This window comes from Mastigoproctus giganteus, chromosome 7 (assembly GCF_048544385.1).
Source record: "Mastigoproctus giganteus isolate SK-2022 chromosome 7, ASM4854438v1, whole genome shotgun sequence".
NCBI lineage: Eukaryota > Metazoa > Arthropoda > Arachnida > Uropygi > Thelyphonidae > Mastigoproctus > Mastigoproctus giganteus.
The window spans coordinates 200,749,062-200,766,342 of record NC_143581.1 but is presented as its reverse complement, the minus strand read 5'-3'; the positions used below and the strand labels follow the sequence as shown (position 1 = coordinate 200,766,342).

The 17,281-nt window shown below is 40.7% G+C and overlaps 1 protein-coding gene across 1 annotated transcript; it reads right to left on the bottom strand.

Annotated features, from left to right (window-relative positions):
* Positions 1–12,037: 12,037 nt before the first annotated feature.
* Positions 12,038–15,552, bottom strand: LOC150083558 (intestine-specific homeobox-like). The gene is made up of 3 exons (XM_090378523.1): positions 15,378–15,552; positions 13,217–13,366; positions 12,038–12,123 (listed from the first exon to the last, which is right to left on the bottom strand). Exons 1-3 carry the CDS (start codon positions 15,550–15,552, stop codon positions 12,038–12,040), a joined length of 411 nt encoding a protein of 136 aa, XP_090234649.1.
* Between the last annotated feature and the right edge of the window lie 1,729 nt (positions 15,553–17,281).

Here is a 17,281-nt window from a genome sequence, read left to right as displayed (position 1 = left end):
AGAACGGATTAAATTACTGAGGAAGAGGTCCCCTATTTATATTCCTCTTCAACTGTGTCCCCATGTGTGCATCGAGACTGTTCTGCTGTTTGATCAGCTACTGAGAAACACGCCACCTGTCGTCACATGGCATTGAGGAAACTGAAAGACAAAACTCTTTTATAACAACTGTGGATTCACCTGTATCTTCAGTGTACCAGGTTTCATTCCGCCCTTTTTGTCTCTCTTCTTACTTGCTGATTTATCTCCTGCCCTACCAATAGTAGTCCTCTCTATTGAAGAGATTTGCTCTTCAAAACACAAAAATTGTGAATCACGAAAAGATTCTTTTACAGGGCCTTTATTGCTATGGAAAAGTTTATTCTGCTGTTTGACAAGACTTTTGTGTTAACTACACAATTTAAATCATGCTGGCTGAAACAACAGGAATTTCAGTGAAGGATCTGGGAAGGATGGATATCTGTAAGGCTTCTAATTAGTTTCTTGTGCTGGCAAGCGAAGATTATCTTTAAAGTCCTATGTATGAAAAAAAGAATCAATAATTGCCAAATTTCTATTGATCCAATTTTAATGGGATGGCTCGACGCTTTTAATTAGGTTTAATTATATTTTAACATTACATTTGACTTAGTTTTAGCAACTCTGAGCATCAGGAGACAGTTATTACATGCGGACGGACATACAGACAGACAGACGGAAATGGTTAAGACAATGGAGAGAGCTCTTGGTCGGACAGGTAGATGAAAACTGACAAAGGAAACCATTAGAGATAATTAAGCAAAACTGGCCCATTCTGGATAGAGATTATACCACAGTTGTGATAAAGGAATTCTGTTTTCAATAAAGGAATTCTGTTTTGTAATTATTCTATAATTATAAAAATCTTTAAAAAGCCATTTTTAAATAAAATCTAACTCTAAACAAAATTTCCTTCAATTTGAATTCCTAATTTAACCTGAAATTATTTCTTTCGTCTTTCCTTCTGTTTTTCCATCTCTTCACTCATTGCAGATAAACTCAAAAGAGTCATCAAGATCATTTGAAAAACAAGCAACGTTAGATATTAAAATGAATCTCCTTTCAAATCGTTTATCTTTCAAATATAACAAAAGAGGTGTCTTAGTTGGTAATGACTTTGATTTTTTGCTGTAGATGGGTTGGATATGAATCCTGAATCGTATTAGAAGATTTTCTCTGTTTCCATCTTAAGCCTTTGCCCTCGTGGATAGCACAGTTAGTATAAGTGTAGTCCATCCCATACCGTGTAGAATGGAACAGAGTTCGAATCCCGTTGATGATGTGAGGGATTTTTATGAATCTTTTTTAAAACGTGGTGGAGTTAGTTGATCTCAGACGAGGGTCTGAGACCAATTAACTTGGGATTTTCGTCCAGCAACAAACCGACCACAGAGTCTTTAATCCTCCCCACACCGGATGGAAAAAGCCCAGCTTCAAATCCCGTCAATACGTTAGGAACTTCTATTGAATTTTTCGTTCTGTGACGAAGTTAGTCGATCTCAGATGAAGATGTCAAGGTCCCATGGAATTTCGGATTTTTTCGTCCAGTAAAACAGACAAACCGACCAGAGAACTTCCCAGTTTACAGACATAAATGATAGATGAGAAAGTTCTCCGATGTCTCTAATATGACTTTTTTTTGGTTCTGTCTTAATCACCAACATCTGGAACATTTTGGACCTTCACTCCTAGTAAAGAACGTTTAACATTGAAGGACGTTGTTCTGGTAGTAGTAGTAGGAGGATTTTAGGAGACTAAGGCCATATTGCTCTGTGTATATTGTCTGTACATTGTGTTCTAAGGTCGATTTTCTGTGCTGGGCGAAAAACCCGAGTTCCCGGGGGGGGAACCATGCTACATGAGACCGACTAACTCAGCCACGTTGGGAAAAAGGCCATAAACATTCCTCGCGTCATTAACGGGATTCCAACTCAGGTCTTTTCCACCTGGTGTTGGGGGGGGTGATTATACCCCACACTAACGTGCACTATATATTTGAAAATACTTAACAAAATATCAAAGATTTATTATTGATAATCTGAGAAGCATTCCTTTTGCTCTGTTACTAAAGGAGTCCTCTAAAGTACTTTCTAAATAAGATTTCAATATTAGCTCGCTTTCTTATTAATTTTTTTTTATGAAAAGAACTTTTCTTCTTTTAATTATATAAAATTAAAAAGTTTTTATCTTTTAAGATTATTTATAAGATAAAAATTCATTATAATGGAAAGTTTTCATAAATCAAATGAAATCATCATCTTCTTCTTGATAAATGACATTCTAAGTGACAGAAATATAAAATATGTAATTTTAATACACTGGTCGACAAAATTAATAGAACACGTCGTGGTGTAACTCTTCGGGTAGTTGTGTTCTCTGATGAACCCCGTTTTAGCCTACAAAGAGCCTAGACGTTATTTCATCTGGAGACAACGAGGAATGCAATACCATCCCTCCACCATCAGAGAAAGGGACAAATGGTGCAGGAGGTGTTCTCGTGAGGATTGAAATAATGATCAACAGTCTCGACTTATTTTTGATATAGGTTCCGAGAACAGATCCTCGAACTGTATGTGCGACTTTTTATGGGTCCGGTTTACCCAGATTTTGTTTTCATCCACGACAATGCCACTGCACATAAAGCTCAAGTGGTAGAGGATTATCTTGAAACTGCAGTTTAGGCTGCACATTCTAGCTTTTAATTTTAATTTTATATAAATACTTGTCTTCAGGACCATCAACGTATCTATACTCTTGAATATTAGTCCTCACAGTATGGCGCATGGAAATTCTTCATCGGCACAACAAACACAAAGATGCTATCGAAATTTAATTTCAAAGATAGCTGTCCTTGAAGATGTTCTTAGTAGATGTCCTGGTATCACGCAATGCCTTTCTTAAAAATCAGTTGAATAAACCATGAATTTTGTATTTTGAAGAAAACAAAATGTCCCAAATAGGCTTCAGATGTCTTCGATAGACTGCAACGATGAGAAAAAGGCAAAGACAAAAACACAGGATCAGTGAGGAAAACTCAAACATTCCGGATGCAGGTGAAACCACACTCGTGACAAAAAAAAATTGTTTTCCCTGTGCTGGAAGTTGCATGTGTTTCCTGTCAGTGCTAAAGCACGAAATGCAGTACAAGTAAGTCCGATGGAAAACAAACCCCGACTTGGAGTACGTATAAACAGAGGGCCCCTTTTTCAGACACCCAAACTGTTCTTTTCCGATAGCATCACTAGCAGACTCCTTCAGCAATGAAGACTTGGGTGGTAGCAACTTTTCTTGCAACGTGTTTATCGGTTGCATAAGTAAACAGCATTTTAAATCCAAATCCTGAACCCATTTTCTTTTCTTTATTACTTTGACGATAATAGCTCCAAAGTTTCAAAAAACTGACTGGTTTCTCTGGCAGCACATCCAAATCAGTCGGTGACATTTTCCACTAATCCTGTCGAAGTCTCGCATTTGATGATTTTATCGGGCTTTTTCACAACGTGGCCGAGTTAGTCGGTCTCAGGCGAAGATATCATAGCTTACTTCTCCTGGAAACTCGGGTTTTTCACTCAGCAAACAGAAAATCGACCATAGAACATGCACAATTTAGAGACGGTATTCATGAAACAATATGGGCTTAGTCACTGGGGCTCCTATAACCCTACTACAACAACAACACTTGGTGGGGGTTGAATTCAAAATAGTTGAGGAATAAAGGGATTTTGAAGTTTGGAGACTAGTAAATATGAAGTTCTTCGAACAGTGCGGACAGGCGGCAAGGCCTTCCTTGAACAGAGTGATGAGTCATTCACTAGGCCCATGGACTCCTATCTTTGTTTATCGTATATTTGCATCTAGTGATAGGGAGGTCATTATCCCACTGTATAAGATAATTGTAGGACTACACATGGAATGCTGTGTTCAATTATGGTAAACTGCAAAACACTTCGAATATGTGGACTACAGAGCTTGGAAACCATGCAACTTAGAGGGGGCCTGACTGAGGTGTATAAGGTTCTGAGAAGGGACAGTAAGATGAGAGAAGGCGTAATTTTCACTCTTATAAAGATTCCAGAAGTAGGGACCATAAATTGACATCATATAATCCAATCTAAATTAATTTAGATTGGATTATGTGGTGTTTTCTTTTACCAGTGAGTTGTTAATTACCAGAATAAGTTATCTCCGTGGGCAAATGAGACAACGTGGGGAATTTCAAAGTTCAGCTGGATCAGCATTGTACTGGTCTGGTAAAACTAAAGTTAGCTTCCTGGTACCGTATTTCTGACACTTATGGTTCAGTGTGAGAATGGATAAGTTGATCACTAAAGGGATCCGCTTATACACCAAGGTAATTGCACTAAATTGTAGTAAGTGAATATAAATCTTTATTATTTTTCAAAATTAAGCTTAAATTCGGTTTATTGTGCTTATTGGCATTTTCTGACGCGAAAGGAATTTGTCTCATGCCAATGTACTACTATATTTATATTTGGTAGGACGAATAAAGATTCTTTCTTATATAATAGGTGGTTTCTTAAGCAATCTACGCAATATAATTTCTCACTGTGTTTTCTCACTCAGACGACCGAGATGATTCTGTAGACTTTATGGGCTCCTTTCTGGATATAGACGGCAATGCACTAGACGCTATGGGACGTGTAAGAAGACATCAGAACAAGGAAGGAGAGGATGATGATGGAAAAGAAGACGGAAAACACTGAAAAGAAAAAGGCAAAAAGCATGGAAAAGGAGACAAAAATGAACAGCTTGCCATCCCAGGCTATCGTAATGGCCGTCATTCAGTGCAGCCACGATTTCTCGAGCTCCTGAATCTTGAATTATTTAATGTGTTTAAAGTGTTTTCTTCCACTGGGAAAGTGTGCCAGCTGAAAGAACTAAGTAAGCGAATTATGTGGGTGAGAAAATTTTGTCATTACCAGAGTTATCTTGTGAGAACCCTCTCCTTATCTACTTAATCTCATTAGGCTTAACATTCTGCTGACCGCATGCTAACGCGTTTTGCTGTAATCACATACGCATTGTTGAAAATTAGGCTTAGCGGTTTCACTATTTCAATTTAAAAATAAGAATCTGGGGTTTCAATGATATTGGCTCGTTCCCACTAGATTGCTTCTTAGTTTGGACAATAACTATCAACCGTTTTTGTGTCCATGGAGTTTTCATAACGACGAAGCTCATCCTGCCGCCTGAATCAGGTAAATAGAATTTACTGTTTTTCCATATTCGTATCACTGCAAACGAATAAGAACGCTATAGCACGTTGTATTCTGCCAGCCTTTGTTCACCAGCCATAGCCCCGGGTGCTGAAAAGCTTACTTTCTGATCACAGCATTAGGCTGAAGTGCGCCCTTTCTTTTCACTCAGCTTCCCGCTTACCGTACTATTTCGACTGTGCGGAAAGTTCGCAACCCCTAGCCCGAAGCCAACTCACAGCAAGACATCCACGTAGACTACGCAAACGCCCGTCCATTGAATATCCCCCACTGCTTTCTTCCCAAATATGAGCAGAAACGGAAAACCCCTAAACTCGACACAGAAATGTGCCCTTTGCTTTCATTTGGCTGTTGACGTCATCCTCTGTACCAGCTGTGATAACCCCATATGTCCCGGATGTTCGGGCCTGTCCCCATCCAGCTGGAAGAAACTTTCCATGGCTGCCAGGCTGAAATTCAAGGGATCATGTTGCAAGAAGCTACGCTCATTAGGGCACAAGGACAACCCGAAAATTTCCAACAATAACTCACAGAACTCGCCATGCACAGCCCAAAGCGCAAAGAAAAAACAGCCCAATGAGGTAGATTTCATGGAAGTCGCGTCACCACTAGATAATACTCAGCACTATGCCAAGCTGCAAGAAAATATGAGCGATAATACCTACGAGACTGACACCATCGCTACAGATATAACGCCTCATACCGACGCCTCCTACAGACCAACACCAGGCCACCTGAACCTGCCCACATCGCATGCAAGCATCGATGCATCTTCAACAACCCCTCAGACACCTTATATCATGCCAATATCTGAAAATAGCCAAAGCGCACCTGCGCGGAGGGACGAAGGGTGCCAAACCGAACCAGAAATTAACATCCAATACTTAAAGTCATCCCTAAAGCAAATCTTTGACAGCAAAATCAACGAAATAGTGGAAGTCCTCATAGAGAAAATAACTAGTTGCCTAACAAGTCACGAAATCAATGCCAGTCCGCAAGCCAACTCTCACACACTGGAAAGCATGAGGTGCAAATGTGCTGATACATCAGCATCACCCCAACATGGCTGCACAGCCCTAAGAAACATCCATGATGCGCAACCTTCAGAGTCCCCCCGGGATAAGTCATACGCAGAAATCCTGGCCACCGAGGTGAGCAATAGTGGCAAAACCATCAAAGGTCAAGTTCTAACATGCACCGCGATAAAATTGCACAGTTCCCTCCAAACTTCAATCCCTCACAGTGACCTAAACCCATCGCTGACTTCCCAACGCAGTCAAGAAAATATACCGACAATCTCATCAAGCCACGTCAACGCCCAAGCGAGCTCAATCGACATGATTCAAAATCAGACGAATGGCAACCACGAAAACAGCACTGCCCAATCTGTAGCAGCTTCACTAAACGGCGATACCAGACAAGAAACCCGCACTCAGAGAAACTCTATAAAGTACGGCATAGCAATAAACTCCAAGCTACGAGCTTTCAGGACTCAAGACACTATCAGAAACAGTACAACCAGCCTTTTCGTATCTCGACTGGATCCATGCACAACCCCTGAACTAGTCAAACAGGTTATATATGAAGAGCTGAATCTACGGCCAACTGTACATAAACTACAAACTAGGAGTCAACAATATGCTGCATTCAAAATTGACTGTAGCCGACAGCAAGTAGACCTGATAGGAAGCATCGCCATTTGGCCTGTCGGAACGAGGATCAGGCCATTTGTTCACTATCAATCAACCTCGAAACCTAAAGCGACTACTCAGATCCGACAAAAGTACTCCCACCGCAGTCCCAGCTGACTTGGCGAGTATAATTGCCTGCCAGAAAGGATGCCAGCACCAGAATCTTCCCACACCAACATACTGGAACAAACTCCGCCCAAGGTTGGTAATACCATCCTCCAACGCGAGAGAACCCGAGGTCGCCTCATCCCTGTCCTGATCTCTCATTATCGAGAGCCTCTACTTGTTCACAGCCGGGAAGCAAGGCTCCCTCCTGTGAGGATAAGCATTACAACCTCTCCTACCATCCGCGTAATGTTCCAGAATATCAGGTCCTTAAGAAATAAACTTAATACACTGGAAGAGATTCTACTCTCAAACTCACTAGACATATTGTGCCTCGCTGAAACGTGGTTAGAGGCGAACCAGACAGATATCAGCTGCTCCATTCCTGCAGGCTTTCATGTACTGGCTGCCTCTCGCGATAACCGCAGAGGGGGTGGAGTTGCTATAATTTTCAATACGACAAAGTTCTCCATCATACACTCTGTCTCAAATATCTCTCAAGACGTGGAAGCCTTAATGATAACTCTGGAACATCAAGGTACCACTATAGACGTCGCATCCCTGTACCTTCCTCCAACGCCAACTATGATGGCCATTGATGCAGCCACTAACTGGTTAATAAATAATCTCCACCCAGCAGCCACTCACATCGTATGTGGGGACTTCAATCTTCCGCCATCTACCCAACACCTCAAAAGTCGTCTCACAGAATCTCTCCAATCAATCCAAATATTCCAAGTTAACTACCAGCCAACGAGAGACCGAAACCTACTGGACATAGTCTATTCCTCGGCAACATGCCAAGTCGAAGAAACCACAGCCGACATGTTTCAATCAGACCACCAACCAATCATATTTACAGCTCTTCTACCAAAAAAATATTTCAATACGCCCAAAACCAAATCTGTGAAAAAGGTCACCGCCCCAAAATTTCTGAATCCAGCACTCTGCATTGAAGCCGCATCCACAGTCCCATGGAACATCTTAGATGGATGTGAACTGAGCCTCGCAATCGATTTAATGACCAAATGGATCAATACCATAGCCCTTCACACCGCTACCAAGACAGTCACCATTACTCCGCGCTCCAGAGCATGGTGGACTCCCCAGCTCAACCAAAGTTTCCACTACAAACAATTACTACACGCCAAGTGGAAAGCTTCCGGCGATGTCCAAGACCGCATTTCATTCTCCAAAGCCAGGGCCGAATTCAACAGAAACAAATCAGCTTCAATTAAAAAGCACCTCGAAAGAACCCTAAAAAGGGGAAAACCTTTCTACAAAACAAAGGCTAGTTCTTCCAGCAACATCGACCCAATTGACTGGCTCAACTACGTCGCCAGATTTTCTAATCAACCTCCAGCTCTACCTAATCGGCCACTCCTCAACCGCTCTCATCTCACTGATAGTCTCGCTACGATCCGAATTTCCAAGCAACAACTGATGCAGGCCATTAATACTCTCCCTCTCACAACAACCACCGGTGACGATGGCATCCCCCAGTTCATAATCAAATGTTTAAGTGTCTTCATCATCGACTCACTCCTCAACCTATACAACAGATGCCTCGAAGTTCATTTCTTTCCACCCCAGTGGAACAGGTACTCTGTCTGGCCCCTTCCTAAGCACCAACAATCGACGCTCCCAAGCCAACATAGGCCCATCGCTTGCGCCTCTGTATTGCTAAAAATTCTGGAGAAAGCATTGCTACCGTCTGTCACCCATCAAATTCTCCGTGATAGTCCTCAGCAAATCCACTATGGGATATCAGGAAGGTCAACTATAACTAACCTTGTAACCACTCTGCACATCTTAGATGCCTTCGAACAAAGACAGGAATTGTCAGTTATATATCTTGACATCCATTCCGCATTTGATGCCATCTATATACCTAATCTCCTACGTCTCTTAGAAAACTACTTCAATTTTCGCGGCGATGTTCTCTGGTTCCTAGAATCTCTCCTATCGAAGAGGACCCTTGTTCTAAAGATCGGAACAAAGACCTTCACGCGCCACATAACTGCCGGTGTACCTCAAGGGGGGGTCCTGTCTGGCATTCTCTTCTCAGCAATCATGGTGCCATTTGTGACCAATAAGTGCAATTGGATCACATATGCTGACGATGTCAAGCTCCTTACTAGAATATCGCCATCCAACTCGGCAGCCGAAATCACTCAGCAAATCACTAGCAAACTGCAGGACATGGCTGACTACCTCAATACCTTCAACCTCCAAATCAACCCCCTAAAATCAGCACAAATAACTTACTCTCTAAAGGGCAGCCCAACAAAGTTGGAGCCTGTGCTTAACGGCTCCTCAGTTCCAAGTGTTCAAACACACAAAGATCTGGGGGTCGTTTTCGACTCCAAACTATCTTTCAACGATTCCATAAACCTCATACAGTCAAGGCTGAATTCACTACGCTGGGTCGCCAAACAACAGCTGCTCCACACCACCGACCCACAACTGGTAAAAAGATACATCGTATCAATCCTTTACCCGACAATACTGTATGCTTCAGAGATATGGGCCTCGGCCGCCGAATCCAACATCAAAAGAATATTCGCTGCCGAATTCTGGCTTCTAAAATGGGCCAACAGCAAACTCCACCTTCCCCCAGCTCTCAGATCAACGCAGTTAGCAGAAGCTCTTCAACTACGCAGGCTCCGGTCCTACATCGCAGAAAGAAGGCTGCTGTTCACCATCAAGATGGCCACCGGTAAAATTACAGAGCCGAACTTCTGGGATCACTGCTCTTGGCGCATTCCTCCCCCTTATCTCCGGTCTTCAGCACAGCTGCTAGCAAACCGTAACCGGCTAGTACTAACTGACAGATTCCTGCCAAAGCAAATGCTGCCCTCACTGCAAGCCATCGACGGGGACCTCCAAGAAGTGGTCAATAATAAAAAATACAGGAAGGGTATCCTCGTCGAACTGAAAATGTAAAACTGTGCTTTGTTAATAATCTGATTTATCTTTTTTTCTCATGTGTATCTCTTTTGTAAATATGTTTTGTTAACCCCTGGCACCACCATGCCGTGACGGGACTAATTGTATGTCTATCATTGCTGCAATTAAAGATTCTATTCTATTCTATTCTATTCTATTCTATTCTATCCTTACTGTTCCTTCCATAAGTACCCGCCATGTAAATCACAGACCACACAAGTCGCTTTATAAGTAATAAATTCTGATAAGTATCAGCGATTGTACAGTAATCAATAAAAATATCTAAAGCATCGCAACTGTTGATCGTTTTCTGAAGTATTCTCGGTTAAAAGATGCTCAACACATTCCACTTTAATGAGCAGACAGAAAAAAAGCCTTTGCGTCACTGGTTCTCAAACTTTCTCGGCTACCCCTGCCTCAGAGCCATCTGTTCAGCAACCCTCTTTCCTTGTACCACTTCAATGATGCAGTCTGCTTTCCTTGTACAGCTTCGACTTTTATGGGCTTTTTTCACTTCGTGGCCGAATTAGTCGGTCTCAGACGTGGACAGAAAGGTTCTCCCCTGGAAGTTGGGTTTTTCTTTCAGAAAAAGGAAAACCTATTGAAAAACATGCAATTTACAGACGTAATATACACGAGAAGATGAGATTTCTCAGGTGGCCCTAATATTAGATCAGCGCTGAGGTCACTCACTTAATTGATTGTCTTAGCAATTACCTCTCAAAGAAAGGACTCGAGACCACAGTTAAATAGTTAAATATTTTCTTTATTGTGTTAAGATTTTTTTCTCGACCTCATTAAGTGAAACAAAGTGCGAAAGGTTGTCACCCTCAGTGACGTTTCTCTTTCTAGTTTTTTTTTTTTTTTTTTTTTTTCGATTCTCAAGAGCAGGATAAAACCAATCTCAGTTATCTCAAGTAAGACATTTATTCTAGTAGGACTCTGAAGCAGCATCTCGTTGGAATGAATGTCTCCACAGGATATATAACTAAATAAACGTGGCGTTAGACTTACACATGGTTAACTGACGTCATTTTTACCATGCAACCTTCCTATTCATCAAATTCCAAAGAATACAGTAATTATATCGTATATTTTTTGGTAGTTGGTAGGTTATTTTGAGATTACTGTTATTCATATGATGTATTTTGGGTTGATCAATGTTAAACGCCATCGTGGGTTGGTACATTAACTGTTCTATCCAGACCGGGTGTAAAAGACCTGAGTTCGAGTCCCGTCAATGGCGAGAGTGATCTGGCCTAGATCACTAGGCCAGATCACTCTCGCGTTCATGTACGAGCTATCCCAGTCATCTGAGCACGCACAGAATATTTAGTATAATTTATTCCATTCCTAACGTTTTCTGTTATGTTTGCATTTCTGTATGTATGTATCTTTCTTGCTGATGAAGGGACTCGTCACCCTGAAAGCTACTTGTCATATTAAAACTTGTTAAATTTATTTTAGTTACTGCTTCCACTGGCTCTGTTGTATTCTCTTCTTCTAAGCCATGGAAACCATTTTCCATGGTTTAGAAGAAGAGAATGGAAACCTCTCCTTTTATAAGAGGTATCTTTTGAAAACATTGAAAAGCCATGATTTTTACAGTTGATATTTTCACGTTAATTTCTTTTGCAATACAATTTAGATGGTGTGTTGAGTATTGTAACTCGTCTTCGTTATTGGCCAAAGTACTTGGTCATCAGCATATAGTAAAGTATCAAGGTGATTACTATTTTGTAATGTAATACTTCCATGGATTGTTAGTCTCCAGTGTCTGGCAATGACATTGATATATATGTTGTAAAGAATTGGAGGTAGGGAGCAACCTTGTTGGGCGTCACAATTTATTGGTTTCCAGTTTGATATTTCTGTTCACAATTTAACTGCGATTGAGTTCTGTCTTGCAACTGTTATTTGGTTGGGAGTTTCATCACCAGCTAGTATTTATAAAATGTTATTATTTTCCACACGGTCCAAGGCTTTCTTATAATCAATGAATGCTATGTGTGTTTGTCTGTTAAAGGACACTGATCATTAGCTCACACAAGCGCTGTATGACCAGCCACATAGCTGTAATTTGCCAGCGTCGTTTGCGCTAATTACAAATCTTCCTGAACGCACTAAAAAGAGAATTTAAAATTTACAATATAGTCAGGTCTCTGAGAAATTATAAGATGTTTGCAGCACTAGCTTGTACTTCCATCTGTTATTCCAGAACTTAAGTTAGTGCAATATCAGGGCAACTCGTTGTTTAGGGAAGTTTGTTTACTATGAGAATTAAAACAGGAATGCTGTTATAAGGCAATAAGAGTATGAATTTGTTAAGGGGGGGGGGGCAATCTTGTCTGATCATTCCAATTGAATACTCAATAACAAAGGAGCTGGATAAGATTTTAGAAAAGCTAGTCAGTATTAATTTCTGTAATGCTTCCAAGGTTAGTTTTTGTTGAAATAAATCTCCAAATAAACTAGAACAATTTTATTCTCTTTCACAATATAGGAATAAGGACACTTTTTTTTTTTTTTTTTTTCCACTGAGAGCAATAATCTTTAGCAGCCATCTTTGAAGCGTTCTTACCAAGGAGAATTTTCATCTATGGTTAACTTCTGGCAACTGCAATAACATCCTGAGATGGAACAGCAACAGACTCCAGAGTGGGTGTAGTGGAAGAAGGACACTGGTTCTTTTTTCGGACAGGAAAAGGAACACAAATTCATTGTAATGGGAGGGACTTCGAACCTTTTTGATTTACGCCACTTGGCTCGACGATTCTGAAACCATATCTGGAATAGTTAATTAATATGAATTATACAATGGAAATTCACCAAGTTAGATTAAATTAGACTTAATTATTAAACAGGCGCTATAAATAATAATCATCTGTGATGATTTGTCGGTTAGCATTAATTTAATCAAATGGACAGGATGTAGAATAAATGAATGAATTGCTCGGGGATATTACTTTACTCCAAACAAGTTAAAAATTTTAACTACAGACTGTGGTAGATAAACCACACCGTGTTCCCCACATCCCAACTGCATGGGCCACTAACTTTGTACCTCTGTAGCTCGAAAACAATTCGTTGGAGAATCCCAGATTGATTATACATTATCTATTGAGTTTTGTCCTCCATGACCACTTCCAAAAAGAATGACCAATTAAGAATTTCCCTGCATAGTTAGTGCGATTCAATATTTCAATATATACAAACTACATGCCTGGATTCGGCACTCCTCAATTCGTAAACGACTTGCAAGGACTTCTCTGCAATACACATCAGGATAATGAGTCGTAGCAAACATCTTTTCCAATTCATTAACTTGCCAGTTAGAAAAGCAAAACCGCCCTCTTGGGTTAGGACCTGAAAAACAATAATTAATAAGAATAAAATGTAATTTCAATGGGCAACTGAATCTCATTTTTCTGAATTATATTTTGCCGAATTCAATTAAAAGATTTATGGTCTTAACATACACGATCTACTAAAATATTAGCAATGGTAATCACTCCTTTAACTTATGCGCAGGGGTTCCTGGCGCCTATTTCTACAAAAGAATAACATGCAACAGGTTTCTCGAAGTGATATAACAGATCTTTGGATCGGGCCATGGAAGATCTTGCATACAATTCCAAAGCATGATCGCTGTTCTTCAATAACATTTTAATCCTAAGTTGAAATAGTAGTAAAGTATAAATACTGTACATCTGAGAGTTGATACTTCTCGAAGTTCTTTAGAAGACCAGTACTGACCAGTGGTGATACGTTATTACGGTTCTTTAAACCTTGCAGGCATTTGCCAATGTTTGGTGATGGTTTATATCTAGATGTTACCATAGTGTACAACCGCCTCGTTAGCGCAGTAGGCAGCGCGTCAGTCTCATAATCTGTAGGTCATGAGTTCAATCCTCACCCGGGGCAGGAATCGAATTTTCTTCTTTTAACCCCTGGCATGTGGCCCTGAAAGATTATGCAAAGTTATGGTACCTGGGTTTACCTGTGCACATTACAATAAAGATAATATTTATTCATGCGAATAAAAGAAGACATTGGCCTTTGTGATGTTTCTCACATGATAAAAAATACAACTGTGTTGTTAATATTAGTGGTAATATGACCAATCACATTGGAACCATGGGAGAAGTTATTTTATGCTCATTCTGCATAGCTGCTATATTTTGATCAACGGGTTCTTCGAACAAAATGTTTGAATTTAACGATCAAAGGGATCGCCAAACCCAGGTTTTCTTGTCAACCGGTTCTATCGAATTCCAACGAATCCCTTGCAGCTCAACACCATTCTTCTACATTAAACATATTTTAACCAATTTTAAAACTTTTAGGGAGACTATCCTGAAATTCCTTCACGACCAACCAGTCGAAAGGCACTGGTCTAGATTATCTGATTAAGGCGAATATTTGGCTTACTGGAACATTCAAGTTTTCGTCTTTCAGCTGTAGATCCTTCTAAAGTTCTGTAATTTCTGGGGTAGAGTATACGGTCAATAGCACCATGAAAACTAACATGAGATAAACATTGTTAATTGAACCCTGTTGTACTCGTAACAATAAATTGGTCAATCTTCTTGTCATCAGGTTCTGTTTAACTGTGAGGTAGTCTTGCAGCTCCAATTGCTCAAATTCCGATGGCTTGTATGAATGTCAAATTGCATCATAAAATTTTAAAATTCAAGTCCCGTCGATGACGTGAGGAATTTTAATGTGCTCTTTTCACAGCGTGGTTGAGTTAGTCGGTCTCAGGTTGGTTGGCCAGCATGGTTTCTTTTTTTGGAAACTCGAGTTTTCGTCCAGCAAACAGAAACTCGACCTCAGAACACACCCAATTTACAAACAGCATACACGGAACAATATGGCCTTAGTAGCTGATGCTCTTAAAACCCCACTACAACAACAACCTCCATTGTTTTATTCCAGAGACGAAGACAGTCTGGAAAAATGTCAAAGAGGATCACTGGTTGCCTACCTGGACTTTGTTGATCTGCAAAGAAGGACTGAATTGGTTGCCTACTCTTCTGATCGAGTTATGAACCTCCAAAATGAATTTGAATATTTTCGGAAAAAACTGGAGCTAAAAAACTACCGCAGTTGCACCGAGTAGACGTTTGAAAAAATTACAGAACTCCTTCATTGAAATAAACTTTTAGAAAGGTCTGTGTGATTGGAAATCATGGTTAATACAATTTACCACTTCGATGTTCCGAAATTCTATAAGTTTCTTTTCTTCACAATCTGTTGCATCTGATGAAGGTTATCACTGCCTACTTCGAAACGTCTTCACGTGGTGAATTCTACATTACTTCATTGTGTATCGTTGGAGATTGCAAAACAAGTGGAAAATAAATGAAATACTTACCATTTCTTTTGCGGGTTTCTAATGATTGGTTCCTACTACGACGAACGAATTCTTTTGGTTTGCCAACCGATCTATCGATTTCCGCTACCGGGAGGGTGGTGGAAGGCTTATGGAGACCCAAGATATTCTCGATGCTGAAGCTCAATGTGTTTCTGTCGACAGCTGACGTCGGCATGTTGATCTGCGTGACGCTAATTCTGAACGCCGAATATTTATGTTCGGGGTGAGTAATAGCGGTAATCTTGAGACATCGTATTCGGCGATCGGCTGCCCCGCTTCGGTATCAATGATTTATGCGCTTAATAGAAAACAGGCCGTTATCGTGATACGCATTCGCGCTACTTGGTGGACGACACGTGTTCGCTCCTGTGCGCGGCTAATTAGGGTCTTCTGAGTGGTGTGGGAACATCTCTGTGTGGAGCACGTGCAGTTCAGGCATTATTAGAAATTATTAAAGCACTTCACTCTTTCAATGGGGGCGGGCAGATGAAGAATTATGAGACGAGTGCCACTTCGAGGTAGAACATTTCAGATAAGCAGATGTGCAGCTTTCATGCACTCCAATCTCTGTTGAAAGTCATCAAGTGGATATAAGAGGTACAAGCCTCCCCTTGTTAATCAACATGTGACAACCTGAATCTCTCTCTCTCTCTCTCTCTTCTGTGTATCTCTGCCTTTCTTTCTCTTTTCCGTTCTGTCTGTCTACTTCCTGTATTTTTTCTCTTTCTCTCTGCCTGTCTGCCTCTCCTTTCTATCTGTTTCTCTCTATATTTCTCCTTCCTCCCTGTCTGATTCTGTCTCTTTCTCTTTTATCTCTTTCTATCTGCCTCTTTTTCTCCTTTCCTCTTTCTCTATCTGTTTCTCTCTCTATTTCTCTTTCCTCTCTGTTTGATTCTGTCTCTTTCTCGTTCTGTCTTTTATCTGTCTGACTCTATCTCCTTTCTCCCTGTCCGTTTCTCTCTTTTTCTGCCATTTTTCTATCTCTTTTCTCCCTCTCTGTTTCTCTCTTTTACTGCCATTTGTCTATCTCTTTCTATATGCCTCTTTTGCTCCTTTCCTCTTTCTCTATCTGTTTCTATCTGCCTGTTTCTCTCCTTCCTCTTTCTATCCGTCTTTTTCTCTCTTTTCCTGTCATTTGTCTATCGCTTTCTATCTGCTTCTGCTCCTTTCCTCTTTCTCTATCTGTAGAATCTACCTGCCTGTTTCTCTCCTTTCCCCTTTCTATCTGTCTGTCTCTCTCTCTCTCTCTTTTCCTCTTTCTCTCTCTCTGTCTGTTTCTCTCTTTTTCCTGTTTATTTCTCTATTTGACAGATGGAAGTTTGCTCCAGCAATTAACCACCCGCTGGCTAAAGGCAAATTTCCGCACATCTATTCTACATCTGTCTTTTCTTAATTTGAATTTATGCCCCCTTAGGTTCGTAATCTGAACAAGTGGAAGGATCCCATCAGAATTCAGCGTGCTCAACCCATTCAAGTTATATTTGTTACCTAGTCTCCAGCCACTTCAATTTGCAGAATTTAAGCCTCTCTTGGTAAGAGGATCCCTTCATTCCCCTCACCAATCTTGTTTCCCTTCTCTGTACACGCTCAAGTAAATCTCCATCCTTCCTAAAATGAGGCCTCCAGACCTGTACGCAGTACTCAAGGCGTGGCCTGACCATTGTCTTATACAGAGGGACAATCACCTCCTTTTCCTGCTAGCAAAATTCCTATATATCATTGACAAAACCCCATGACCTGCCCTGGCAGCCTGTCTGCATTGCTCAGAAAACTTCATATCTGACTGCACAATTACTCCCAGATCTTTTTCATTTTCTACCACCTTAAGTGTAGTACCACACAGTTGGTACGTTTCTCTGGGGTTACTTCTACCCATATGCAGTACTTTGCATTTGTCAAGGTTG